The sequence below is a fragment of the Nerophis lumbriciformis genome, linkage group LG29 (assembly GCF_033978685.3).
Source record: "Nerophis lumbriciformis linkage group LG29, RoL_Nlum_v2.1, whole genome shotgun sequence".
Classification (NCBI taxonomy): Eukaryota; Metazoa; Chordata; class Actinopteri; order Syngnathiformes; family Syngnathidae; genus Nerophis; species Nerophis lumbriciformis.
In genome coordinates, this window is record NC_084576.2 from 19,363,854 (window position 1) to 19,389,509 (window position 25,656).

Consider the following 25,656-nt stretch of genomic DNA (forward strand, 5'->3'; position numbering starts at 1 on the left):
ACTGTCTGTTCAGTTGCCAAAATTTTACCGTCTAAAAACATTGGTAATGTTACACCGTAAAAACACCAACAATCACAGATTTTACAGTAAAAATCTGGCCGCTCAGTCGCCAGAATGTTACTGTGAATAAACAGTATTAACATTTTTCCATTTACTGCGATAAAATGATGGTGATTGACCTGCCAGGCTATACTTTTTTTTAACGGAGTAAAAAATACATCATGATCAAATGCATAGGCAATTGTGTAATAATTGTCATGATACATTTATATTAATTTACTACTTGCTGTTACAAGCGGCCCTCTGAGGGCAGCCATAACTGCGATGTGGCCCTCAATGAAAACACGTTTGCCTTTTAAAATGTCCAAAATAGGCATTTTTATGGGTGCTTTTTGCAAGGTCTTCAGAATTGATTTGCCACGTCCAATAAGACCGTGACTTCACCTCACTTAAATGGCCTGTGGATTAATACTTTCACTTTCAAATCTAAAAAAATCAATCATAGTTGTTGTTTTAATTGTAAGCTAGTGCATGAATGGGAACTTTTCAGTGTTTAATGAGTCTTCAAGGCACAGCAGAAAAACGTTCAAAAAGAGGTCAATAGTAATGTTTTCTCACTAAGACCGACGTATCCAGTTTCCACCACGGTTGTTTTTGTCTGACAGAAAGCCCTAAAAGGCGTTCAGAGGATTGAGTTTGTCAGCCTGTTGGAGATGAATTTCTCGGAAGCAGAATCCCCTCACACTGGCCTGCCTTACATTCTTGCACCCAGCTGCTGACCCACAGTAGCAAAGTAAGAGCAGGGGTGCCCAAACTTTTTCCAGCAGGGGTCGCTCACATAAGAACTGAAGGATGGGGTGGCCACTTTGATAAGTTTTGTACATTAAAGATACTAAAACCAATGCAATGTAGGTCAATCATTACACACAACATCCATATCTTAGCTTTGTGTTATCGGTGACAAAGCATATTCTATCTACTTTTGGCCTGAATTATGCATTTTCAATAGAGATGTCCGATAATATCGGCATGCCGATATTATCGGCCGATAAATGCGTTAAAATGTAATATCGGAAATTATCGGTATAGTTTTTTTTTTTATTATCGGTATCGTGTTTTTTTTGCTAATTTTTTTTTTTTATTAAATCAACATAAAAAACACAAGATACACTTACAATTAGTGCACCAACCCAAAAAACCTTCCTCCTTCATTCACACTCATTCACACAAAAGGGTTGTTTCTTTCTGTTATTAATATTCTGGTTCCTACATTATATATCAATATATATGAGTGTGAATGTTGTCTGTCTATCTGTGTTGGCCCTGCGATAAGGTGGCGACTTGTCCAGGGTGTACCCCGCCTTCCGCCCGATTGTAGCTGAGATAGGCTCCAGCGCCCCCCGCGACCCCGAAGGGAATAAGCGGTAGAAAATGGATGGATGGCTGGATATATCAATACAGTCTGCAAGGGATACAGTCCGTAAGCACACATGATTGTGCGTGCTGTTGGTCCACTAATAGTACTAACCTTTAACAGTTAATTTGACTAATTTTCATTAATTACTAGTTTTAATGTAACTGTTTTTATATTGTTTTACTTTATTTTTTATTCAAGAAAATGTTTTTAATTTATTTATCTTATTTTATTTAGTACCTTATCTTCACCATACCTGGTTGTCCAAATTAGGCATAATAATGTGTTAATTCCACGACTGTATTTATCGGTTGATATCGGTATCGGTAATTAAAGAGTTGGACAATATCGGAATATCGAATATCGGCAAAAAGCCATTATCGGACATCCCTAATTTTCAAGCATAAAAATAGCTAAATAAACTAAAAACACCAATACTACAGTAGTATTTGCTTCCAGACGAGACCGAAACAATGTGACCGCGCTGTTCAGTATCGTCGCCACTGATTGGCTCAGCCTCAGATAGCATTGCTAACATTAGCATGCAAACTTTTTTTAGGCAATTTTGCAGCCGAACGCCTAAATCATATAACTTGGTATTTGACACATGTTGTTAGCATGCTAATTTTTCAGCCAATTTTGCAGCCAAATGCCTCAGACTCATATAACTTGGTACTTGACACGTGCTGTTAGCATGCTAACTTTTTTAGCTAATTTTGCAGCCGAATGCCTCAGACTTACATAACTTGGTACTTGACACGTGCTGTTAGCATGCTAACTTTTTCAGCCAATTTTACAGCCGGATGCCTCAGACTCATATAACTTGGTACTTGACACGTTCTGTTAGCATGCTAACTTTTTCAGCCAATTTTGCAGCCGGATACCTCAGACTCATCTAACTTGGTACTTGACACGTTCTGTTAGCATGCTAACTTTTTCAGCCAATTTTGCATCCTAATGCCTCAGACTCATGTAACTTGGTACTTGACACGTGCTGTTAGCATGCTAACTTTTTCAGCCAATTTTGCAGCCGAATGCCTCAGACTCATATAACTTGGTACTTGACACGTTCTGTTAGCATGCTAACTTTTTCAGCCAATTTTGCAGCCGGATGCCTCAGACTCATCTAACTTGGTACTTGACACGTTCTGTTAGCATGCTAACTTTTTCAGCCAATTTTGCATCCTAATGCCTCAGACTCATGTAACTTGGCACTTGACACGTGCTGTTAGCATGCTAACTTTTTCAGCCAATTTTGCAGCCGAATGCCTCAGACTCATGTAACTTGGTACTTGACACGTACTGTTAGCATGCTAACTTTTTCTGCCAATTTTGCAGCCGAATGCCTCAGACTCATATAACTTGGTACTTGACACGTGCTGTTATCATGCTAACTTTTTTAGCTAATTTTGCAGCCGAATGCCTCAGACTTACATAACTTGGTACTTGACACGTGCTGTTAGCATGCTAACTTTTTCAGCCAATTTTACAGCCGGATGCCTCAGACTCATATAACTTGGTACTTGACACGTTCTGTTAGCATGCTAACTTTTTCAGCCAATTTTGCAGCCGGATGCCTCAGACTCATCTAACTTGGTACTTGACACGTTCTGTTAGCATGCTAACTTTTTCAGCCAATTTTGCATCCTAATGCCTCAGACTCATGTAACTTGGTACTTGACACGTGCTGTTAGCATGCTAACTTTTTCAGCCAATTTTGCAGCCGAATGCCTCAGACTCATGTAACTTGGTACTTGACACGTACTGTTAGCATGCTAACTTTTTCTGCCAATTTTGCAGCCGAATGCCTCAGACTCATATAACTTGGTACTTGACACGTGCTGTTATCATGCTAACTTTTTTAGCTAATTTTGCAGCCGAATGCCTCAGACTTACATAACTTGGTACTTGACACGTGCTGTTAGCATGCTAACTTTTTCAGCCAATTTTACAGCCGGATGCCTCAGACTCATATAACTTGGTACTTGACACGTTCTGTTAGCATGCTAACTTTTTCAGCCAATTTTGCAGCCGGATGCCTCAGACTCTAACTTGGTACTTGACACGTTCTGTTAGCATGCTAACTTTTTCAGCCAATTTTGCATCCTAATGCCTCAGACTCATGTAACTTGGTACTTGACACGTGCTGTTAGCATGCTAACTTTTTCAGCCAATTTTGCAGCCGAATGCCTCAGACTCATGTAACTTGGTACTTGACACGTACTGTTAGCATGCTAACTTTTTCAGCCAATTTTGCAGCCGAATGCCTCAGACTCATATAACTTGGTACTTGACACGTGCTGTTATCATGCTAACTTTTTTAGCTAATTTTGCAGCCGAATGCCTCAGACTCATACAACTTGGTACATGACACATACTAACTGTTAGAATTTGTCAGCCAATTTTGCAGCCGAATGCCTCAGACTCATATAACTTGGTACTTGACACATGTTGTTAGCATGCTAATTTTTCAGCCAATTTTGCAACCGAATGCCTCAGACTCATACAACTTGGTACATGACACATTCCAACTGTTAGCATTTGCCAGCCAATTTGGCAGCCGAATGCCTCACACTCATATAACTTGGTACATGACACATACTAACTGTTAGCATTTGTCAGCCAATTTTGCAGCCGAATGCCTCAGACTCATATAACTTGGTACTTGACACATGTTGTTAGCATGCTAATTTTTCAGCCAATTTTGCAACCGAATGCCTCAGACTCATACAACTTGGTACATGACACATTCCAACTGTTAGCATTTGCCAGCCAATTTGGCAGCTGAATGCCTCAGACCCATATAACCTGGTACTTGACACATGTTAGCATGCAAATTTTTCAGCCAAATGCCTCAGACTCGTATAACTTGGTACTTGACACATGTTAACATTTTCAGCCAATTTTGAAGCAAAATGCCTCTCAGACTCATAACTTGGTACTTGACACATTTTTCAGCCAATTTTGCAGCAAATGCTTCAGACTCATATAACTTGGTACATGACACATTCCAACTGTTAGCATTTGCCAGCCAGTTTTGCAGCCGAATGCCTCAGACTCATATAACCTGGTACTTGACACATGTTGTTAGTATGCTAATTTTTCAGCCAATTTTGCAACCGAATGCCTCAGACTCATACAACTTGGTACATGACACATTCCAACTGTTAGCATTTGCCAGCCGAAAGCCTCAGACTCATATAACTTGGTACTTGATACATGTTGTTAGCATGCAAATTTTTCAGCCAAATACCTCAGACTCATATAACTTGGTACTTGACACACGTTAACTTTTTCAGCCAATTTTGAAGCAAAATGCCTCTCAGACTCATAACTTGGTACTTGACACATTTTTCAGCCAATTTTGCAGCAAATGCCTCAGACTCATATAACTTGGTACATAACACATACTAACTGTTAGCATTTGTCAGCCAATTTTGCAGCCGAATGCCTCAGACCCATATAACTTGGTACTTGACACATGTTGTTAGCATGCTAATTTTTCAGCCAATTTTGCAACCGAATGCCTCAGACTCACACAACTTGGTACATGACACATTCCAACGGTTAGCATTTGCCAGCCAATTTGTCAGCCGAATGCCTCAGACCCATATAACTTGGTACTTGACACATGTTAGCATGCTAATTTTTCAGCCAATTTTGCAACCGAATGCCTCAGACTCATACAACTTGGTACATGACACATTCCAATTGTTAACATTTGCCAGCCAATTTGTCAGCCGAATGCCTCAGACTCATATAACTTGGTACTTGACACATGTGAACTTTTTCAGCCAATTTTTAAGCCAAATGCCTCTCAGACTCTTAACTTGGTACTTAACATATTTTTTCTGCCTATTTTGCAGCAAATGCCTCAGACTCATATAATTTGGTACTTGACACATCCTAACGGTTAGCATGCTAACCTTAGCATTTGAGTTGGGCTTGCGCATTTCAACATTCACATGCTATTTCACCCAAAATTGCATATTCAATTTTTTTGTGTGTAATGTTCTAATCCGTGATATTTCTATATTGTCTTTAGAATGTGTCGCAGGCCATTATAAAACAAGCTGCAGGCCGCACCCCAGTCTAAGAGGGACCAGTTTTAAACATATTTTATAACTGCGGTTTTAGTACATCCTACAAACAAGCTCAGCTTAGTACCATAAATGTACTTTTAATTCAACAAAGAACGTAACTCCTTTGAAAATCATTGAAACGGTGACATTATTTGTTTATTATTAGCATTTTTTTTAGCTGTACATAGCATTTTTGAGGCTAGTAGCCTTAGTGATATTTACCTAGCGTGTTTTAGTTCATTGAAGATGATTTGTAAGAACAGTTAAAGGCCTACTGAAACCCACTACTACCGACCACGCAGTCTGATAGTTTATATATCAATGATGAAATCTTAACATTGCAACACATGCCAATACGGCCGGGTTAGCTTACTAAAGTGCAATTTTAAATTTTGCGCGAAATATCCTGCTGAAAACGTCTCGGTATGATGACGTCAGCGCGTGACATCACGGATTGTAAAGGACATTTTGGGACAGCATGGTGGCCAGCTATTAAGTCGTCTGTTTTCATCGCAAAATCCCACAGTATTCTGGACATCTGTGTTGGTGAAGCTTTTGCAATTTGTTCAATGAACAATGGAGACAGCAAAGAAGAAAGCTGTAGGTGGGAAGCGGTGTATTGCGGCAGGTGTTGTGCCGGATAACGCACCGCCGCGGTAGAATTCACTCCCTGACTGTTGTGCCGGATAACACAGCCGGTGTTTCATTGTTTACATTCCCGGAAGATGACAGTCAAGCTTTACCATTGCCCTGTGGAGAACTGGGACAACAGAGACTCTTACCAGGAGGACTTTGAGTTGGATACGCAGACGCGGTACTGTGAGTACGCATGCAGCTGCGGCTTCCAAACATTTGATCGCTTGCCCGTACGTGCGTGCCGCTATGTGCATGTCACGTACGTAACTTCGGGGACTTTGGGGAAATATATGTGCTGTATAAACTTTAGGGAGGTGATCGGTACTTTGGGCTGTCGGATTGAGTGTGTTGTGCAGGTGTTTGAGTTGTATTGGCGGGTTATATGGACGGGAGGGGGGAGGTGTTTGTTATGCGGGATTAATTTGTGGCATATTAAATATAAGCCTGGTTGTGTTGTGGCTAATAGAGTATATATATGTCTTGTGTTTATTTACTGTTTTAGTCATTCACAGCTGAATATCAGGTCCCACCCGCCTCTCACAGCATCTTCCCTATCTGAATCGCTCCCACTGCCCTCTAGTCCTTCACTCTCACTTTCCTCATCTACGAATCTTTCATCCTCGCTCAAATTAATGGGGAAATTGTCGCTTTCTCGGTCCGAAACGCTCTCGCTGCTGGTGGCCATGATTGTAAACAATGTGCAGATGTGAGGAGCTCCACAACCTGTGACGTCACGCGCATATCGTCTGCTACTTCCGGTACAGGCAAGGCTTTTTTATCAGCGACCAAAAGTTGCGAACTTTATCGTCGATGTTCTCTACTAAATCCTTTCAGCAAAAATATGGCAATATCGCAAAATGATCAAGTATGACACATAGAATGGACCTGCTATCCCCGTTTAAATAAGAAAATCGCATTTCAGTAGGCCTTTAAATTATAATATTTGACACCCTGTTAAAGCATTTGAGTTGTTAATTAGCTTTAAAATGGCCTTTTATTGCAAGAAAATAACTTTTGGATAATAGCTAGCTTACCTGACACACGGCCATTTTGGAAAAGTCACATGACAACCCCTCCAAAATGTTTCCCTATATACGTTTAAGTCAAGGACAAAGCCTTATAGGAGACATTTTTAAAGTGCTTTTTATTGTTTACGTTACATCGTCAAGCGGGTGACTTTAAGGACGTCATTTTGTGGCCATTAAAAGTAGGCCAGGTGTAAAAATAGATGTCGCTAGCGTGAAGCATCTCTTCACGTGCACTGTCAGCACCAGCTGTGAGAGAACGATGACGCTCCTCTGGTGGGCAAGTCATGGAATAAGTTAGGGGGAGGAAAATGCAGCCAAAAGCAAAGAGAGTATTTAGGAAGAATAAACAAGCCCTGCGGTAAAATCTTGCTCCACTTTTTCTTTTTTATTATCCTTCAAAGTATTCACAGTTCAGCTTTGTGGCGGCGCCACGTGCCGCACTCACAAATGCCACACGCTGAATGTGCTGTTTTTTGGAAGGAAATGACCATGAAGATGCTAAAATGTGTCTGTTTGGGCTGTTTTTTGGAAGGAAATGACCATGAAGATGCTAAAATGTGTCTGTTTGGGCTGTTTTTTGGAAGGAAATGACCATGAAGATGCTAAAACATGTGTCTGTCTGGGCTGTTTTTTGGAAGGAAATGACCATGAAGATGCTAAAACATGTGTCTGTTTGGGCTGTTTTTTGGAAGGAAATGACCATGAAGATGCCAAAACATGTGTCTGTTTGGGCTGTTTTCGGAAGGAAAAGACCATGAAGATGCTAAAACATGTCTGTTTGGGCTGTTTTTTTGGAAGGAAATGACCATGAAGATGCTAAAACATGTGTCTGTTTGGGCTGTTTTGGAAGGAAATGACCATTAAGTTACTAAAACATGTGCCTGTTTGGGCTGTTTTTTGGAAGGAAATGACCATGAAGATGCTAAAACATGTGCCTGTTTGGGCTGTTTTGGAAGAAAATGACCATGAAGATGCTAAAACATGTGTCTGTTTGGGCTGTTTTTTGGAAGGAAATGACCATGAAGATGCTAAAAGATGTGTCTGTTTGGGCTGTTTTTCGGAAGGAAATGACCATGAAGATGCTAAAACGTGTCTGTTTGGGCTGTTTTTTGGAAGGAAATGACCATGAAGATGCTAAAACGTGCCTGTTTGGGCTGTTTTGGAAGGAAATGACCATGAAGATGCTAAAACATGTGTCTGTTTGGGCTGTTTTTTGGAAGGAAATGACCATGAAGATGCCAAAACATGTGTCTGTTTGGGCTGTTTTTGGAAGGAAAAGACCATGAAGATGCTAAAACATGTGTCTGTTTGGGCTGTTTTGGAAGGAAATGACCATGAAGATGATAAAACGTGTCTATTTGGGCTGTTTTTGGAAGGAAAAGACCATGAAGATGCTAAAACATGTGTCTGTTTGGGCTGTTTTTTAGAAGGAAATGACCATGGAGATGCTAAAACATGTGTCTGTCTGGGCTGTTTTTTGGAAGGAAATGACCATGAAGATGCTAAAACATGTCTGGACTGTTTTTGGAAGAAAATTACCATGAAGATGCTAAAACATGTGCTGTTTTTGGAAATAAATAACCACAAATTGTATATGGTGTTTTTGGAAGGACATGACCATTAATTGTATATGCTGTTATTTAAAGGAAATGACCATGAAGATGCTAAAACATGTGCTGTTTTTGGAAATAAACAACCACAAATGGTATATGGTGTTTTTGGAAGGAAATAACCATTAATTGTATATGGTGTTTTTGGAAAGAAATAACCATTAATTGTATATGCTGTTTTTGGAAGGAAATGACCATGACATGTATGAGCTTTTTTTCTCAAGAGAAATAGATAGATAGTACTTTATTGATTCCTTCAGGAGAGTTCCTGACCAAGAAGAGGCTAAAACATGTACTGTTTTTGGAAATAAATAACCATAAACTGTATGTGCTGTTTTTGGAAGGAAATTACCATGAATTGCATATGCTGTTTTTGGAAGAAATTTACCACCAATTGTATATGGTGTTTTTGGAAACAAATGACCATGACTTGTATGAGCTTTTTTCTCAAGAGAAATGACCATGAAGAGGCTAAAACATGTGCTGTTTTTGGAAAGAAATAACCATAAACTGTATGTGCTGTTTTTGGAAGGAAATGACCATGAAATGTATGTGCTGTTTTTGGAAAGAAATTACCATGAATTGTACATGCTGTTTTTGGTAGGAAATGACTATGACTTGTATGTGCTGTTTTTTCTAAAGAGAAACGACCATGAAGACGCTAAAACATGTTCTGTTTTTGGAAATAAATAACCATAAACTGTATGTCCTGTTTTTGGAAGGAAATTACCATGAATTGCATATGCTGTTTTTGGAAGAAAATTACCATGAATTGTATACGCTGTTTTTGGAAGGAAATTACCATGACTTGTATGTGCTTTTTTTCTCAAGAGAAATGACCAATAAGACGCTAAAACATGTGCTGTTTTTGGAAATAAATAACCATAAACTATATGTGCTGTTTTTTAGAAGGAAATGACCATGAATTGTATATGCTGTTTTTGGAAAGAAATGACCATGAAGACGCTAAAACATGTGATGTTTTTTGGAAATAAATAACCATAAACCGTATGTGCTGTTTTTGGAAGGGCATTACCATGAATTGTATATGCTGTTTTTGGAAGGAAATGACAATGACTTGTACAGTATGTGTTGTTTTTGGAAGGAAATAACCACAAATTGTGTATGCTGTTTTTGGAAGGAAATGACGGTGACTTGTACATGCTGTTTTTCCAAAGAGAAATGACAAGGAAGAGAATAAACCATGCAATTAAATGTACTGTTTTTGGGAAGGAAATTACAATCAAGACATTAAAACCTGTGACTGTGCTGTTTTAGAAGAAAATGTTTATGAGTTGTATGTGCTGTTTTGGGAAGAAAATGACTGCTAATGGTATGTGCTGTTTTTTGGCGGGGATATAACCATGGAAAAGATAAAATGCAACTGTATGTGCTATATTTGGGACGTAAATTGACATGAACAGACTAAAACGTGTTGTTTTTGGCAAAAGAATTGACCATAAATTGTGTATGCCGTTTTTGGAAGGAAAGGACGGTGTGTATATATGTGCTGTTTTTTTCTCATGAAGAGCTATAAAACATGCGTTTGAATGTACTGTTTTTGGGAAGGAAATTACAGTCAAGATGTTAAAACCTGTGACTGTGCTGTTTTAGAAGAAAATGATAATGACTTGCATGTAGAGATGCCCGATAATGGCTTTTTTTGCCGATATCCGATATTGTACAACTCTTAATTACCGATTCCGATATCAACCGATACCGATATATACAGTCGTGGAATTAAAACATTATTATGCCTAATTTTGTTGTGATGCGCCGCTGGATGCATTAAACAATGTAACAAAGGTTTTCCAAAATAAATCAACTCAAGTTATGGAAAAAAATGCCAACATGGCACTGCCATATTTATTATTGAAGTCACAAAGTGCATTATTTTTTTTAACATGCCTCAAAACAGCAGCTTGGAATTTGGGACATGCTCTTCCTGAGAGAGCATGAGGAGGTTGAGGTGGGCGGAGTTGGGGGATGGTTGAGGTAGAGTTAGTGCTGCAAGGGGTTCTGGGTATTTGTTCTCTTGTGTTTATGTTGTCATTCTTGTTTGGTGTGGGTTCACAGTGTGGCGAATATTTGTAACAGTGTTAAAGTTGTTTATACGGCCACCCTCAGTGTGACCTGTATGACTGTTGACCAAGTATGCTGGCATTCACTTGTGTGTGAAAAGCCGTAGATATGTGATTGGGCCGGCACGCAAAGGCAGTGCCTTTAAGGCACGCCGCCTATATTGTTGTCTGGGTGGAAATCGGGAGAAATTCGGGAGAATGGTTGCCCCGGGAGATTTTCGGGAGGGGCACTAAAATTCGGGAGTCTCCCGGGAAAATCGTGAGGGTTGGCAAGTATGACTGGGAGACATTTGGGACATGCTCTCCCTGAGAGAGCATGTGAAGGTTGAGGTTGGCGGGGTTAAGGCTGGCGGGGGTGTATATTGTAGCGTCCCGGAAAAGTTAGTGCTGCAAGGGGTTCTGGGTATTTGTTCTGTTGTATTTATGTTGTGTTACGGTGCAGATGTTCTCCCGAAATGTGTTTGTCATTCTTGTTTGGTGTGGGTTCACAGTGTGGCGCATATTTGTAAGTGTTAAAGTTGTTTATACGGCCACCCTCAGTGTGACCTGTATGGCTATTGACCAAGTATGAATTGCATTCACTTGTGTGTGTGAAAAGCCGTAGATATTATTTGACTGGGCTGGCACGCAAAGGAAGTGCCTTTAAGGTTTATTGGCGCTCTGTGTACTTCTCCCTACGTCCGTGTACACAGCGGCGTTTTAAAAAGTCATACATTTTACTTTTTGAAACAGATACCGATAATTTTGAAACCGATACCGATAATTTCCGATATTACATTTTAAAGCATTTATCCGCCGATAATATCGGCAGTCCGATATTATCGGACATCCCTGCTTGCATGTGCTGTTTTTTGGCAGGACAGAAAAGGACAAAACCATGCTGACCTCCAGCAGCTCCGAGACGATGGGGAGGACCTCAGGGTTGCAGATGTCGATGGAGTCGTCTCTGTACGTCTTCTTCTTGTAGCGAATGTTTCCCAGGTGGAGGATGGCCGACAGCAGGCAGAAGATCCTGGGTGTGAACAAACACGTCTAAGTCACATGCTGTACATCAAAAATGTCTCTTTTATTTAGTTGTTTGGTGGCAAGTGTTACTGCCACCTACTGGACTCCAGTGATGGATCCTTTTCATCCTCCATACAGTCGCCATCGCATGTGCTGAGCTGGTAACTCGCTCCCACAAGAATGCTTTTCAGGGGAAATATCTGCACATTGACTGCGGCACACAATACCGCTGCGGTTCCACAGCTAATATCTCATCCCGCGCTCCACTTACTGTTTGCGCGTGGCAGGGAGGAAGCCGACCATCTCCATGGCGAGCTGCAGACGCTCAAAGTCGTGTTTCAGGTCCTCGCCCTCCACGCTGAAGCAGTCCTGCTGGTCGACATCAACACGCCATTTTATTTGATTGTGGTTACAAATAGGAGCACAACACCTTTAGGGATGAGTACCGTTTACGCCTAAACTGATACGGTAGCGGGAAATCGATACCGATACTCAATGGTACTTTTGTGTGTGTTGATAAATATTTATTGTTTTAATCTTATTTTTTATTGCAACATTTGAAAAGGAGCTAATTATGATACCTGCTGTCCTGTTGTTATATCTTGTTTTATTATCACATTTCTGAGTCTCATTTGCAAGTATGACATTAAGTTGCAATTTCAGTTGCAAGTCCAAGATGACAGATGGCAGTAGTGTCGCGTCATTTATTGTGGCCTGCCACAACAATTATAGTGGCCTTCCGCATAATTTTTTGTGGTCCACCACATCATTTAATCTGGCTCGCCACATATTTTAAATTGGCCCGCCACTACAATTAATTTTACACATCATTTTACGCTGTCCGCCACATCATTTATGTGGCTCGTTGCATCATTTGACGTGGCCTGCCCCGACAATTAAAATATGACGCGTCACATCAATTAATGTGGCTCGCCGAATCATAAAAAGTGGACCGCCCCAAAAGTTAATGTGGCCAACCACGACATTTTATGTGCACCACATCATTTTATGTGATCCTCCACGTCATTTAAAATGGCCTGCCACGACATTTAACGTGGCCCACGATGTCTTTTTCTGTGGTCCGCCACATCATTTAATGTGGCTCGTTGCATTATTTAATGTGGCCTGCCACCACATTTATTGTGGTCCACCACTTCATTTTATGTCATCCGCCACATCATTTAAAGTGGACTGCCACAACAATTAAGGTAGCCCACCACTTCATTTTATGGTGTCTGCCAAATCATTTTAAAGTTGCCTGCAGCATCATTTAAAGTGGACTGCCACAACAATGAATGTGGCACACCCCTTCATTTTATGTGGTCCGCCACATAATTTTAGGTCGACCGACTGCGTAATTTTAAGTGGCCCACCACTTAATTTTATGGCGTCTGCCACATCATTTAAGGTTGCATGCCGGGTCATTTAAAGTGGACTGCCACAACAATTAATGTGGCTCACGATGTAACTTTATGTGGTCCGCCACATTATTTAAGGTGAACTGACTCCGTCATTTAAATTGGCCTGCCACGACAATTAATTTGACCCACCACTTCATTTTATGGTATCTACCACATCATTTAAAGTTGCCTGCTGGGTCATTTAAAGTGGACTTCCACAACAATTAAGTGGCCCACGATGTAACTTTATGTGGTCCGCCACATCATTTAACGTGGCTTGTTGCATTATTTACACATTTATTGTGGCCCACGACCACCTCATGTCATGTGGTCTGCCACATCATTTAAGGTGGCTTGTTGCATTATTTAAATTGGCCTGCCACAACATTTATTGTGGCCCACGACCACCTCATGTCGTCTGCCACATCATTTAATGTGGCTCGTTGCATTATTTAAACTGGCCTGCCACAACAGTTACTGTGGCCCACGACCACCTCATGTCATGTTGTCTGCCACATCATTTAATGTGGCTCATTGCATTATTTAATTTGGCCTACCACAACAGTTACTGTGGCCCACGACCACCTCATGTCATGTTGTCTGCCACATCATTTAACGTGGCTCGTTGCATTATTTAAATTGGCCTGCTACAACAGTTACTGCGGCCCACGACCACCTTATGTCATGTGGTCTACCACATCATTTAAGGTGGCCCACCATGTCATTTTATGGGACACGGCACATACATTTGTTTGGTTCTTTTTGGTAATAAAAAAGAAACACTCAAATGTCAGCTTTTCACTTTGACTTACTATGTCAAATCAAGTTATTCGACCAATCTGTTGATAAAAAGTATAATCCTCAAAAAGCTGCCTAATCAGATTGTGTAACGAGGTTATTATACGTGTATACTCACTATTAACGATGTGGCCCTCAATAACAATGAGTTTGACACCCCTGGTTTATGCTGTGTTGGCCCTTTCAGTCTTTGCTGTCTGTTGCGCCCTACAATGTGTTAATACTGTAAGTAGTGCACTTTTACACACCAGCTGTTTGATACGTGCGTCTTAGTTGTAGCTTTTAATTTACACATTTGGATAGCAATAGCAAAGCCAATGTGTGTAAGCATCAAGCTAGCGCATTCTTGGAAAAGTGGGGCCTTACTTATTTATTTGTTGGCATTGAACATCGCAACATTGTTTAGAGCTAGTTTGGCTAAGTCCCCTCTCAGTGCTGCTGGAGTGATTGCAAAGTGCGAAGACAGTCGGCACCCTAGGTACCCTAACATGGCGCTGTTGGATTTTTCGTGAATCGGTCCCAGTAGAACCGGCAGGGTTCGGTCGGTGCCATAAATTTGGTACCCATCCCTAAACACCTTGTCCATTGCACACAGGCCGACATGACGGAAGCCCAAACAAGCACAACCAATGTTTGGTCTTTGGGATCTTTAGTAAAAACTAATTATTTTTTTTAATTTACTTATTCTTTTGGCTCTTTTATAGACACCAAAGATGTGTTTGTTGTGGTGTTCATAGTTTTTGAACTGCATTATGATAAAGCCATCAACTGAAGATAAAGAGTTTAAGATCCTAGTGACCAAACAATGGATTTAGAAAGACGGCAGCACCTTCAACTCAACACCGAGTGGAGATCACGCACTCAAGGGAAGCAATACTTTGATATACTTGACTGTAAGATGACTTGTGGAGTATTTTATGTTTAATAAAAGACATATTTGGCATAATCTCAGTTGATTATGCAGGGAGAAAAACATTTGTCCATATACTTGCTAATTTGCGCAATACATATAGAAATATGACATCATTATCAATGCTGAGCCTTCCCCTTGAAGTTGGTGCTTTCCAGTTGTGGCATCACCAGCAGTCACCTGACATCCCGTCATTGCGAAGCCAAAGATCAGTTTAAAGGGATTCTTCTGGGTTTTGTATGCGCTCCAGGTGTAATAAAGCAAAGTATTGATGAAAAAACATGGATTTTTTGTTACAAACAACACATTTAGTTTTTTCTCCAGGTTGGAATAGGGGCGTCCCGATACAAAGTTTTATTTGATACCAATATTGGTCCGATACGATATCAGCAATAATCATTATTTTGTAGTGTGGAATGTTAGAAAAGGTTTGATCAAGTCAAATGAGTCACAAAGAGAACAATTGTAGGTATGAAAAACACTAACCTATTCATCATTAACCGCCAGTATTGGACTTATGCTGTCTTTAAGTTGAAGTGGCGACACCTAGTACCCACAATAATTAATTAAGTTAAGCTCATGATGCAGTAAGTTAAATAGTGCGGACACGTTTGTTACTGGATACTTTCTAATACACAAACAATGTGTAACTAATATGCAACTGAAGTTATGTGATACTTGTTTATTTTGACAAATGTGCTGTTTTACACTGCGATAATGTTCAACTAAGGATATGTCGAGCTTGTGTGCTATTGTGTGCTTAGATGTTGCGTAGCTGCGTGCCCCTCGTAGCCTATAACCTACCATGTTTACCTTTTGTAAATGACTAAAATACAAGAAAAGACCAAACTTGTGTGTATGGATGGGTACCGTTCACATTTGAACCGATATGGTACTAATTCCTGGTACCCGGGAATCGATACCGGTACTCAACGGTACCAATTTTCAGTACTTTTGTGTGTGTTAATAAATGTTAATTGTTTTACGAAAAATTTTATTTTTTAATGTAAGATTTAAAAATGAGCTGATTATGATTACACTTCCAAGACATAAGATGGCAGTACTGTATAGGCTATCTATGGTATGTTGTCTAACTAGGAGGTAGATTTTTCCACGAAGCTAAATGTGCTATGTTGCGCCCTACAAAATGTTTATACTATAAGTATTGTGCTTTTTACACACCAGCTGTTTGATCGTAACATCCATCTTAGGCATAGTTCTTTACCAAATTTGGAGGTGTTGAAATCGCCATGTAACGTCGCTAATGCTAATAGTAGCATTTCTATGGCAAATCCAATTAGCATCAAACTCGCACATTTTGGAGCCTTACTTTACATTTGAGCTTTTCCTACCAAGCGTACTTGCTTTGTTGGTGTTGAAAATTACTGAGAGGGAGTTTGGCTGAGTCCGCCCTGAGTGTTGCTTGAATGATCGTTTACGTGAGCCACTGTTTTAGTCTGCAACCGGACGTGATGACAAACCGGACGTGCAACAAAGCTATCAAAATATGGCTCAGTTTGATTTTACATGAATCAAAACCTGATAGTACTGACGGAATTCAGTCGATACCGATATATACAGTTGTGGAATTAACACATTATTATGCCTAATTTGGACAACCAGGTATGGTGAAGATAAGGTCATTTAAAAAAAAAAAAATTAATAAAATAAAATAAGATGAATAAGTTAAAAACATTTTCTTCAATAAAAAAGAAAGTAAAACAATATAAAAACAGTTACATAGAAACTAGTACTTAATGAAAATGAATAAAATTAACTGTTAAAGGTTAGTACTATTAGTAGACCAGCAGCACGCACAATCATGTGTGCTTACGGACTGTATCCCTTGCAGACTGTATTGATATATATTGATATATAATGTAGGAACCAGAATATTAATAACAGAAAGAAACAACCCTTTTGTGTGAATGAGTGTAAATGGGGGAGGGAGGTTTTTTGGGTTGGTGTACTAATTGTAAGTGTATATTGTGTTTTTTATGTTGATTTAATAAAAAAATAAAAAGATAAAAAATTGTTGTTGTTTTTTAAAAACGATACCGATAAGAAAAAAACCGATACCGATAATTTCCGATATTACATTTTAAAGCATTTATCGGCAGGCCAATATTATCCATACTTGCCAACCCTCCCGGATTTTCCGGGAGACTCCCGAAATTCAGCGCCTCTCCCGAAAACCTCCCGGGACAAATTTTCTCCCGAAAATCTCCCGAAATTCAGGCGGACTCAGGTCCATGAGGACCTGAGTCCGCTAACCCACAATATAAACAGCATACCTGCCCAATCACGTTATAACTGTAGAATGATGGAGGGCGAGTTCTTGGTTTCTTATGTGTATATATATATATATATATATATATATATATATATATATATATATATATATATATATATATATATATATATATATATATATATATATATATATATAATAAAATAAATATATATATATATATATATATATATATATATATATATATATATATATATATATATATATATAATAAAATACATATATACGATATATATATATAGCTAGAATTCACTGAATGTTAAGTATTTCTTATATATATATATATATATACGATATATATATATAGCTAGAATTCACTGAATGTTAAGTATTTCTTATATATATATATATATATATATATATATATATATATATATATATATATATATATATATATATATATATATATATAGATAGATATAGATATAGATATATATATCTATATGAAATACTTGACTTGGTGAATTCTAGCTGTAAATATACTCCTCCCCTTTTAACCACGCCCCCGCCCCCACCCCGACCACGCCCACCCCCCTCCCCGTACCTCCTGAAATCGGAGGTCTCAAGGTTGGCAAGTATGATATTATCGGACATCTCTAATAAAAAGTACTGATTGGTTGAAAACTGCTGCGGCCGTTTTTAGAAAGTATTTTTCAAACACACGACCGCCAATGCGGAGTAATCCAAGGCAACTTGTTTATTTGTTATTTTTTGTGTATTTTTATGACAACAAACTTGACAACGGAGAGAAAGAAGAAAAAACGGAACTTTCGACTTGCAGCAACTTTTGTGGGGCATCTTTGTGCAGAAGAACGCTGATCAGTGGAACTATCTTGCAGTGTTTTTACTCAACTTGTCATCTTTAAACAAAATGCAGTTGAATGTTTATTGTTTTTACAAACTTCATTTCGATACGCAAAGCTACGAGAAGTGGACACTCTTTTAAACGTTTTTACGCAGGCGAAGTGGACGGACTCTTTTAAGCGTATTTACACAGGAGTATGAAGCCGGACTCGAAGCAGCGACCTCAGCTGCTTACTAGACTTAGACTTAGACAAACTTTAATGATCCACAAGGGAAATTGTTCAACACAGTAGCTCAGTTACAATGATGGAAAGTGTAAGGATGGAAAGGACAATGCAGGTATAAATTGACTAATATAGCGATAAAAAAATCTAACATATATACGAATATATATATAATATGTGTACAGAATAATATATATACAGATATATTATATAATGTCTATAACTATAACTATATACTACTCTGACTTTGTTGGATGAATGTGAAATAAAGGAGGCAGCACACGAGTGGAACAAAGGTAAATAACATCAAAAATTAACTATTTACTTTAATACATGTTGTAAAAGTAGTCAGTGTCAGTCCATTTGTGTAGTTATTAGCCTCAACTTGAGTGAACAGAATGCTAACGCTAATATTGTTGGGGCGGTATAGCTCGGTTGGTATATATATATATATATATATATATATATATATATATTTACAACTGAAATGGACTACAAGGAATCACCTGACCCTAATGAATTCCTCATTTACTGAGAGGACGACTTTCTGACTGTTGGACATTGCGGACAAAAGCCTAACATTTTATGAACAATTCGGTACGCTTCATTTTATAAGTCCTTTCGTTTTGTATATTACTGCTTTGTATTTCATTTACTTACTTTTTAGTAAAAGAACTGTGACCTAATATTGTCTATTTAAATGGTATCAGTGTAGAAATATATTAAATCACTCCTCATCAGCCTGATTTGTAGAAACTACCTGAAATGCGGTGGAAACACAAACCACACACTTCTACAGGAACCTATGGATACAGGAACCAGAGAAGAAAGGGCCTATTTAAATGTTGACAGCTTTACACAAGTAAACAGTGCTAGAGCGCTTGTATCGAAGTGCTCATATCAGTAGATGCTATATTCTAATATTTGTTTTTATGCTGATATCGGACCGATACCAATATCGGATCAGGACACCCTTAGTTTTGAATGAAATGCAGTGTCAGAAGACAGTAAGATATCCCTTTAAGCGCTTGAGAGGCAGCGGTGTACAGAGCGTGGTCGCGGTATCCCGAAGTCATTCATCTTTGGTGGCAAACAAGCGGCACGGTGCGCACACACACCCCCACGTGCACACCAGCGTGATACTGACCAGCTCTCTCTCACAGTAACAGTCCCAGTGGCGTTTGTGGGATTTCGTTGTCATCTGCAAGTGAGGCACATTGCGTTAATGGCGCCAGTGTATGAGGTCACCACTCTACGTTTAAGAACCTTTTTGTCCATCGAACATAAATACAGTGGAACCTCTAACGATGAATGAGCACAGTCTGTTCAGGGATGCTAATGTTTGGATTTATGAACAATATTTTCAATAGGAAACCACTGAAAACAAAGTAAAAAAACCTGTTGTATAAACTGCACAAATTCACATTATAGCATAATTAAGTGGCATACAAGTGTAAAGCAGTGTTGATACAAGTCAAACATGCTTAAGTCCGTTTGAAAGCAGTACTTGACATACCCGAAAATTTAGCCAAACATTAAGAGAAAGGCTGATAATTAAGGATTTTCTGTTACTAACTAGCTGATAGACATGACAGCGAATATTTAAGACATCCTGGTGGAGGTAAATACAAACCCTGTTTCCATATGAGTTGGGAAATTGTGTTGGATGTAAATATAAACGGAATACAATGATTTGCAAATCCTTTTCAACCCATATTCAATTGAATGCACTACAAAGACAAGATATTTGCTCATAAACTTTTTTTTTTTTTGCAAATAATAATTAACTTAGAATTTCATGGCTGCAACACGTGCCAAAGTAGTTTAGAAAGGGCATGTTCACCACTGTGTTACATGGCCTTTCCTTTTAACAACACTCAGTAAACGTTTGGGAACTGAGGAGACACATTTTTTAAGCTTCTCAGGTGGAATTCTTTCCCATTCTTGCTTGATGTACAGCTTAAGTTGTTCAACAGTCCGGGGGTCTCCGTTGTGGTATTTTAGGCTTCATAATGCGCCACACATTTTCAATGGGAGACAGGTCTAGACTACAGGCAGGCCAGTCTAGTACTTGCACTCTTCTACTATGAAGCCACGTTGATGTAACACGTGGCTTGGCATTGTCTTGCTGAAATAAGCAGGGGCGTCCATGGTAACATTACTTGGATGGCAACATATGTTGCTCCAAAACCTGTATGTACCTTTCAGCATTAATGGTATCTTCACAGATGTGTAAGTTACCCATGTCTTGGGCACTAATACACCCCCATACCATCACAGATGCTGGCTTTTCAACTTTGCGCCTATAACAATCCGAATGGTTCTTTTCCTCTTTGGTCCGGAGGACACGACGTCCACAGTTTCAAAAAACAATTTGAAATGTGGACTCGTCAGACCACAGAACACTTTTCCACTTTGTATCAGTCCATCTTAGATGAGCTCAGGCCCAGCGAAGCCGACGGCGTTTCTGGGTGTTGTTGATAAACGGTTTTCGCTTTGCATAGGAGAATTTTATTTTGCACTTACAGATGTAGCGACCAACTGTAGTTACTGACAGTGGGTTTCTGAAGTGTTCCTGAGCCCATGTGGTGATATCCTTTACACACTGATGTCGCTTGTTGATGCAGTACAGCCTGAGGGATCAAAGGTCACGGGCTTAGCTGCTTACGTGCAGTGATTTCTCCAGATTCTTTGAACCCTTTGATGATATTACGGACCGTAGATGGTGAAATCCCTAAATTCCTTGCAATAGCTGGTTGAGAAAGGTTTTTCTTAAACTGTTCAACAATTTGCTCACGCATTTGTTGACAAAGTGGTGACCCTCGCCCCATCCTTGTTTGTGAATGACTGAGCATTTCATGGAATCAACTTTTATACCCAATCATGGCACCCACCTGTTCCCAATTTGCCTGTTCACCTGTGGGATGTTCCAAATAAGTGTTTGATGAGCATTCCTCAACTTTATCAGTATTTATTGCCACCTTTCCCAACTTCTTTGTCACGTGTTGCTGGCATCAAACTCTAAAGTTAATGATTATTTGCAAAAAAAAAAAAAAGTTTATCAGTTTGAACATCAAATATGTTGTCTTTGTAGCATATTCAACTGAATATGGGTTGAAAATTATTTCCAAATCATTGTATTCCGTTTATATTTACATCTAACACAATTTCCCAACTCATATAGAAACGGGGTTTGTAATTAAAGGATAAATGAAATTGTCATGTTCATGCAGCAAGAGGGTTCACTCCTTGGGGAATGAAATAAACAGAGTGTCGGTCATCCACTCTCTTTGTCTCTGTGGGTGGAGGCGGGACGAAGGCTGCCAGCATACACACGCACACAGAAGTTGAGCCTCGTAATGTAAACATAAGGGGCCGTAGTAGGAATGAGGTTCATCGAATTTTTGAGCTATGTTGCTAACTAACAAACCGACAAACTCCGAAAATTGCAAGGTGCAGTAATTGACAAGATGATAAAGCTTTTGCACGTGTGCTAATCTTTCTTCCGGTTTCTCCAGGTACATTTTGCCATGCTTTTATTTTGGAGCTTTCGTTGCACTGAACAGGATGTCACTCAGTGCACGTTTTAATGCTGTGTAATGACACAATATTTCACGTTGCTTAGCAATACTGATGACGTCAACAATATCAATATATATCACGATAGACACGCAATTGAAATCAATAAAAAATAAGTCTGAAAAAAACATTATTATTTTTTTCTTGAAGAAAGTGAAAGTTGCGAATCAAGGTTGGTTGCATGAACAAAGGCACTCGCTCTCTGGTAACCGAGCAACACAGGAAGTGATCACTGATCAGTGGTAGTGACACTTTAACAGTCAATCAGGTAACAGTCAGTATCAACTATCAAGTTTGGTTCGGCATCATGTTGTCTGGTGGTTGATTCTTTGCAGGGAGTGAGAAGAGAAAGTAAAATTGAAAAAAATAGCGGACAAAACAGGTCCTCGACAGTATGGCAGTTTTTTGGGATTTTTTAAAACGAACCGTAGTTAGACCAAAGCGCTCGTAATCAATAACACCACACCACTCACACTTTAGAGCACAGCTGTAAATTCCTGGCACTAAACCTGCAGAAAATAGTAATTCTCCGGTTTCTCTATGTTTACCGTATTTTTCGGAGTATAAATCGCTTCGGAGTATAAGTCGCACCGGAGTATAAGCCGCACCGGCTGAAAATGCATAATAAAGAAGGGAAAAAAAACATATATAAGTCGCACTGGAGTATAAGTCGCATTTTTTGGGGAAATTTATTTGATAAAACCCAACACCAAGAATAGACATTTGAAAGGCAATTTAAAATAAATAAAGAATAGTGAACAACAGGCTGAATAAGTGTACGTTACATGAGGCATAAATAACCAACTGAGAACGTGCCTGGTATGTTAACGTAACATATTATGGTAAGAGTCATTCAAATAACTATAACATATAGAACAGGGGTGCTCATTACGTCGATCGCGAGCTACCGGTTGATCGCGGAGGTTGTGTCAGTCGATCACCAGCCAGGCATTAAAAAAATAGTCCTAAAAATGAGCGATCATAAATCTTCACTATGACGTCACTTTCGTCACTTGATTGACATTCACGGCACCCGAGGGTCTTCTGAGATGACGCTGGCTGCTGCCAGCTCATTAAAATTACCGACTTGAAGGCGAGAAACACTTTATTTCAACAGACTCTGGCGCCGTACCTGTCGTCAAAACTCCAAAGAACGACTGCACAGTTGCACAGTTGCGCTAACAAAATAAGAGTCTCAGAAAACTGGCGTGCACAAGCTAGCAAGCTACGGAGTTTGCCGACAATGTATTTCTTGTAAAGTGTATACAAAGGAGTACGGAAGCTGGACAAATGCGATGCCAAAAACCAACCACTTTCATGTGGTATTGGACAGAAAGGAGGACTTTTTTTCTCCTCCATTCGAAAATGCGAACATTATCAGCACCACTGTCCAATCAATGCAAGTCATCAGAATCAGGTAATACACCAACTTATATTCTTGTCTTCATGAAAGAAAGGAATCTATATGTGTTAAACATGCTTGTATTATCTTTAAACACCTTTAACTTGTTAACAATATTAACTATATGTGTTAAACATGCTTGTATTATCTTTAACCACCTTTTAAGTTGTTAACAATATTAACTATATGTGTTAAACATGCTTGTATTATCTTTAACCACCTTTAATGTATTAACAATATTAACTATATGTGTTAAACATGCTTGCATTATCATTAAACACCTTTTTAACAAAAAAATATATTTCATAAATAAGTAAATAATAAATCATATATATGAATGAGGTAGATCCCCACGACTTGATCAATTGAAAAGTAGCTCGCCTGCAGAAAAAGTGTGAGCACCCCTGATATAGAACATGCTATACGTTTACCAAACAATCTGTCACTCCTAATCGCTAAATCCCATGAAATCTAATACGTCTAGTCTCTTACGTGAATGAGCTAAATAATATTATTTGATATTTTACGGTAATGTGTTAATAATTTCACACATAAGTCGCTCCTGAGTATAAGTCGCACCCCCGAAAAATACGGTACATGTTGACACTTTGCACATTTTTCTTACACTTTATTAAACATTTCTTACATATTCCTTATTTTTGCACCTTCATTTTAAGAGCTTATTGTTAAAGTGTTCATTGTGATTTTACAATTTTGTTTACATTATTTGTTTTCCATGCTTGTGTTGACATTTCCTTTCTGCCTTAATAACTGAGGGGATTATAATCAGAGGAAAGTTACATTTGGAAAAAAAAAAGTTTGACGTTTAATATATTTTTTCCATAGGTAAAAAAAAAAAAAAAAAATCAATAATTATCAATATTGACCGATATAAAACACTTATAGAGTTTTTAGCCATATTGCCGAGCCCTACTACAACACATGTTGGCACAAACTGCCTGAAATGAACCCCTTGGCACTCAAATTTTATGTCAACATCGACTTTTGGGCACTTCTTCGTTATATTAAGAACGCGGTGACCCAGGACTTAATGAGTTGGTCAACATAGACAGGCTGTGAAAATATGCGAGACCGACTTAAGCAGGATCTGAATGCTAACTTTGCTAACAAGTGAGTTAGCGTATGGCCAGAGGTGGGTAGTAACACGCTACATTTACTCCGTTACATCTACTTGAGTAACTTTTGGGATAAATTGTACTTCTAAGAGTAGTTTTAATGCAACATACCTTTACTTTTACATGAGTATATTTATAGAGAAGAAAATCTACTTTTACTCCGCTCCATTTATCTACATTCAGCTCGCTACTCGCTACTGACTTTTATCGATCTGTTAATGCTGGTTTGTCAAACAGACCTTCAAAGGAGGATCTATCGCATGCCTGCGTTTCACCAATCAAATACAGTCACTGGTGACGTTTGACTCCGTTTCACCAATCAAACAGAGCCAGGCGGTCAAATGATTAACAAGCTTAAGCTTACATGAACTCAATGTCAAATTTGAGGAAGCACATCGCGGTAAGTAACGTTAGTAGATATTTTGGCTGTCACCGTAGGCTGATGTTAGCTTCCCTGCTATGAATCACTGTCAAATGTACATCGTGTGGGGACATTTATTAACGTACTGCAGCCTCATAGACACACACACACGCACAGATGCACACACACACGCATGCATAGAAACACCAATCAGTGTATTCCCAGGTGCAGCCCACACCTATCAGTTTATGGTTTGCGTAAAGGCTAACTTGTTATTTTCCTTTGTAATCTCTGCCTACTGAGCCTATGGTGCTGTTAAGTTATTGTGGCTCAATTTGCCTTAATTTTTTTGATGTTAATGTATTATTATTTAAAATATATTATTGTTTTAGTTGCTTAAAAGATATTCCTGGCTCTGAATTTGCTCATTGCTATTTTTATGTTTTTGTGCATTATTTGTTGCCGTCATTATTAAACGAACAGGTTACTCATCAGTTACTCAGTACTTGAGTAGTTTTTTCACAACTCGAGTAAATATTTGGGTGACTACTCCTTACTTTTACTTGAGTAATAAATCTCTAAAGTAACAGTACTCTTACTTGAGTACAATTTCTGGCTACTCTACCCATCTCTGCGTATGGCCACGCTGGAGTCGTACTGCTTTTAATGTAACATGGCTTCCTGTCTATATTCTTCCTCTCTTCTCTTAACACTCCTTGTGAAGCCTGATCCCTTTGGAAGAGGCACGAAAAATCAAAAGAAAACGCAAAAGGCACAGTTTAATTCCTTTGACTACAAAAAAAGTGAACGGATTCAATGCGAGGTTCCACTCTAAATCCCGACACTTGCAGTCAGGACTGATTTGATGAATTCAG

The 25,656-nt window shown here is 38.9% G+C and overlaps 1 protein-coding gene across 7 annotated transcripts in view; it reads right to left on the minus strand.

Moving 5' to 3' along the window:
* Window positions 1-25,656, minus strand: part of LOC133572122 (unconventional myosin-IXAa-like) — a 278,579-nt gene that overhangs the window by 100,458 nt on the left and 152,465 nt on the right. For 4 of the 7 annotated variants that reach the window (XM_061924839.1, XM_061924844.1, XM_072911883.1 and 1 more), the window contains exons 6-8: window positions 19,451-19,504; window positions 12,128-12,228; window positions 11,737-11,863 (exon numbers count right to left, since the gene is read on the minus strand). In XM_061924839.1, coding sequence (XP_061780823.1) covers window positions 11,737-11,863; window positions 12,128-12,228; window positions 19,451-19,504 — 282 coding nt within the window. The remainder of the gene's footprint in view (window positions 1-11,736; window positions 11,864-12,127; window positions 12,229-19,450; window positions 19,505-25,656) is intronic. The other 3 variants (XM_061924840.1, XM_061924842.1, XM_061924841.1) reach the window with 3 other exon arrangements.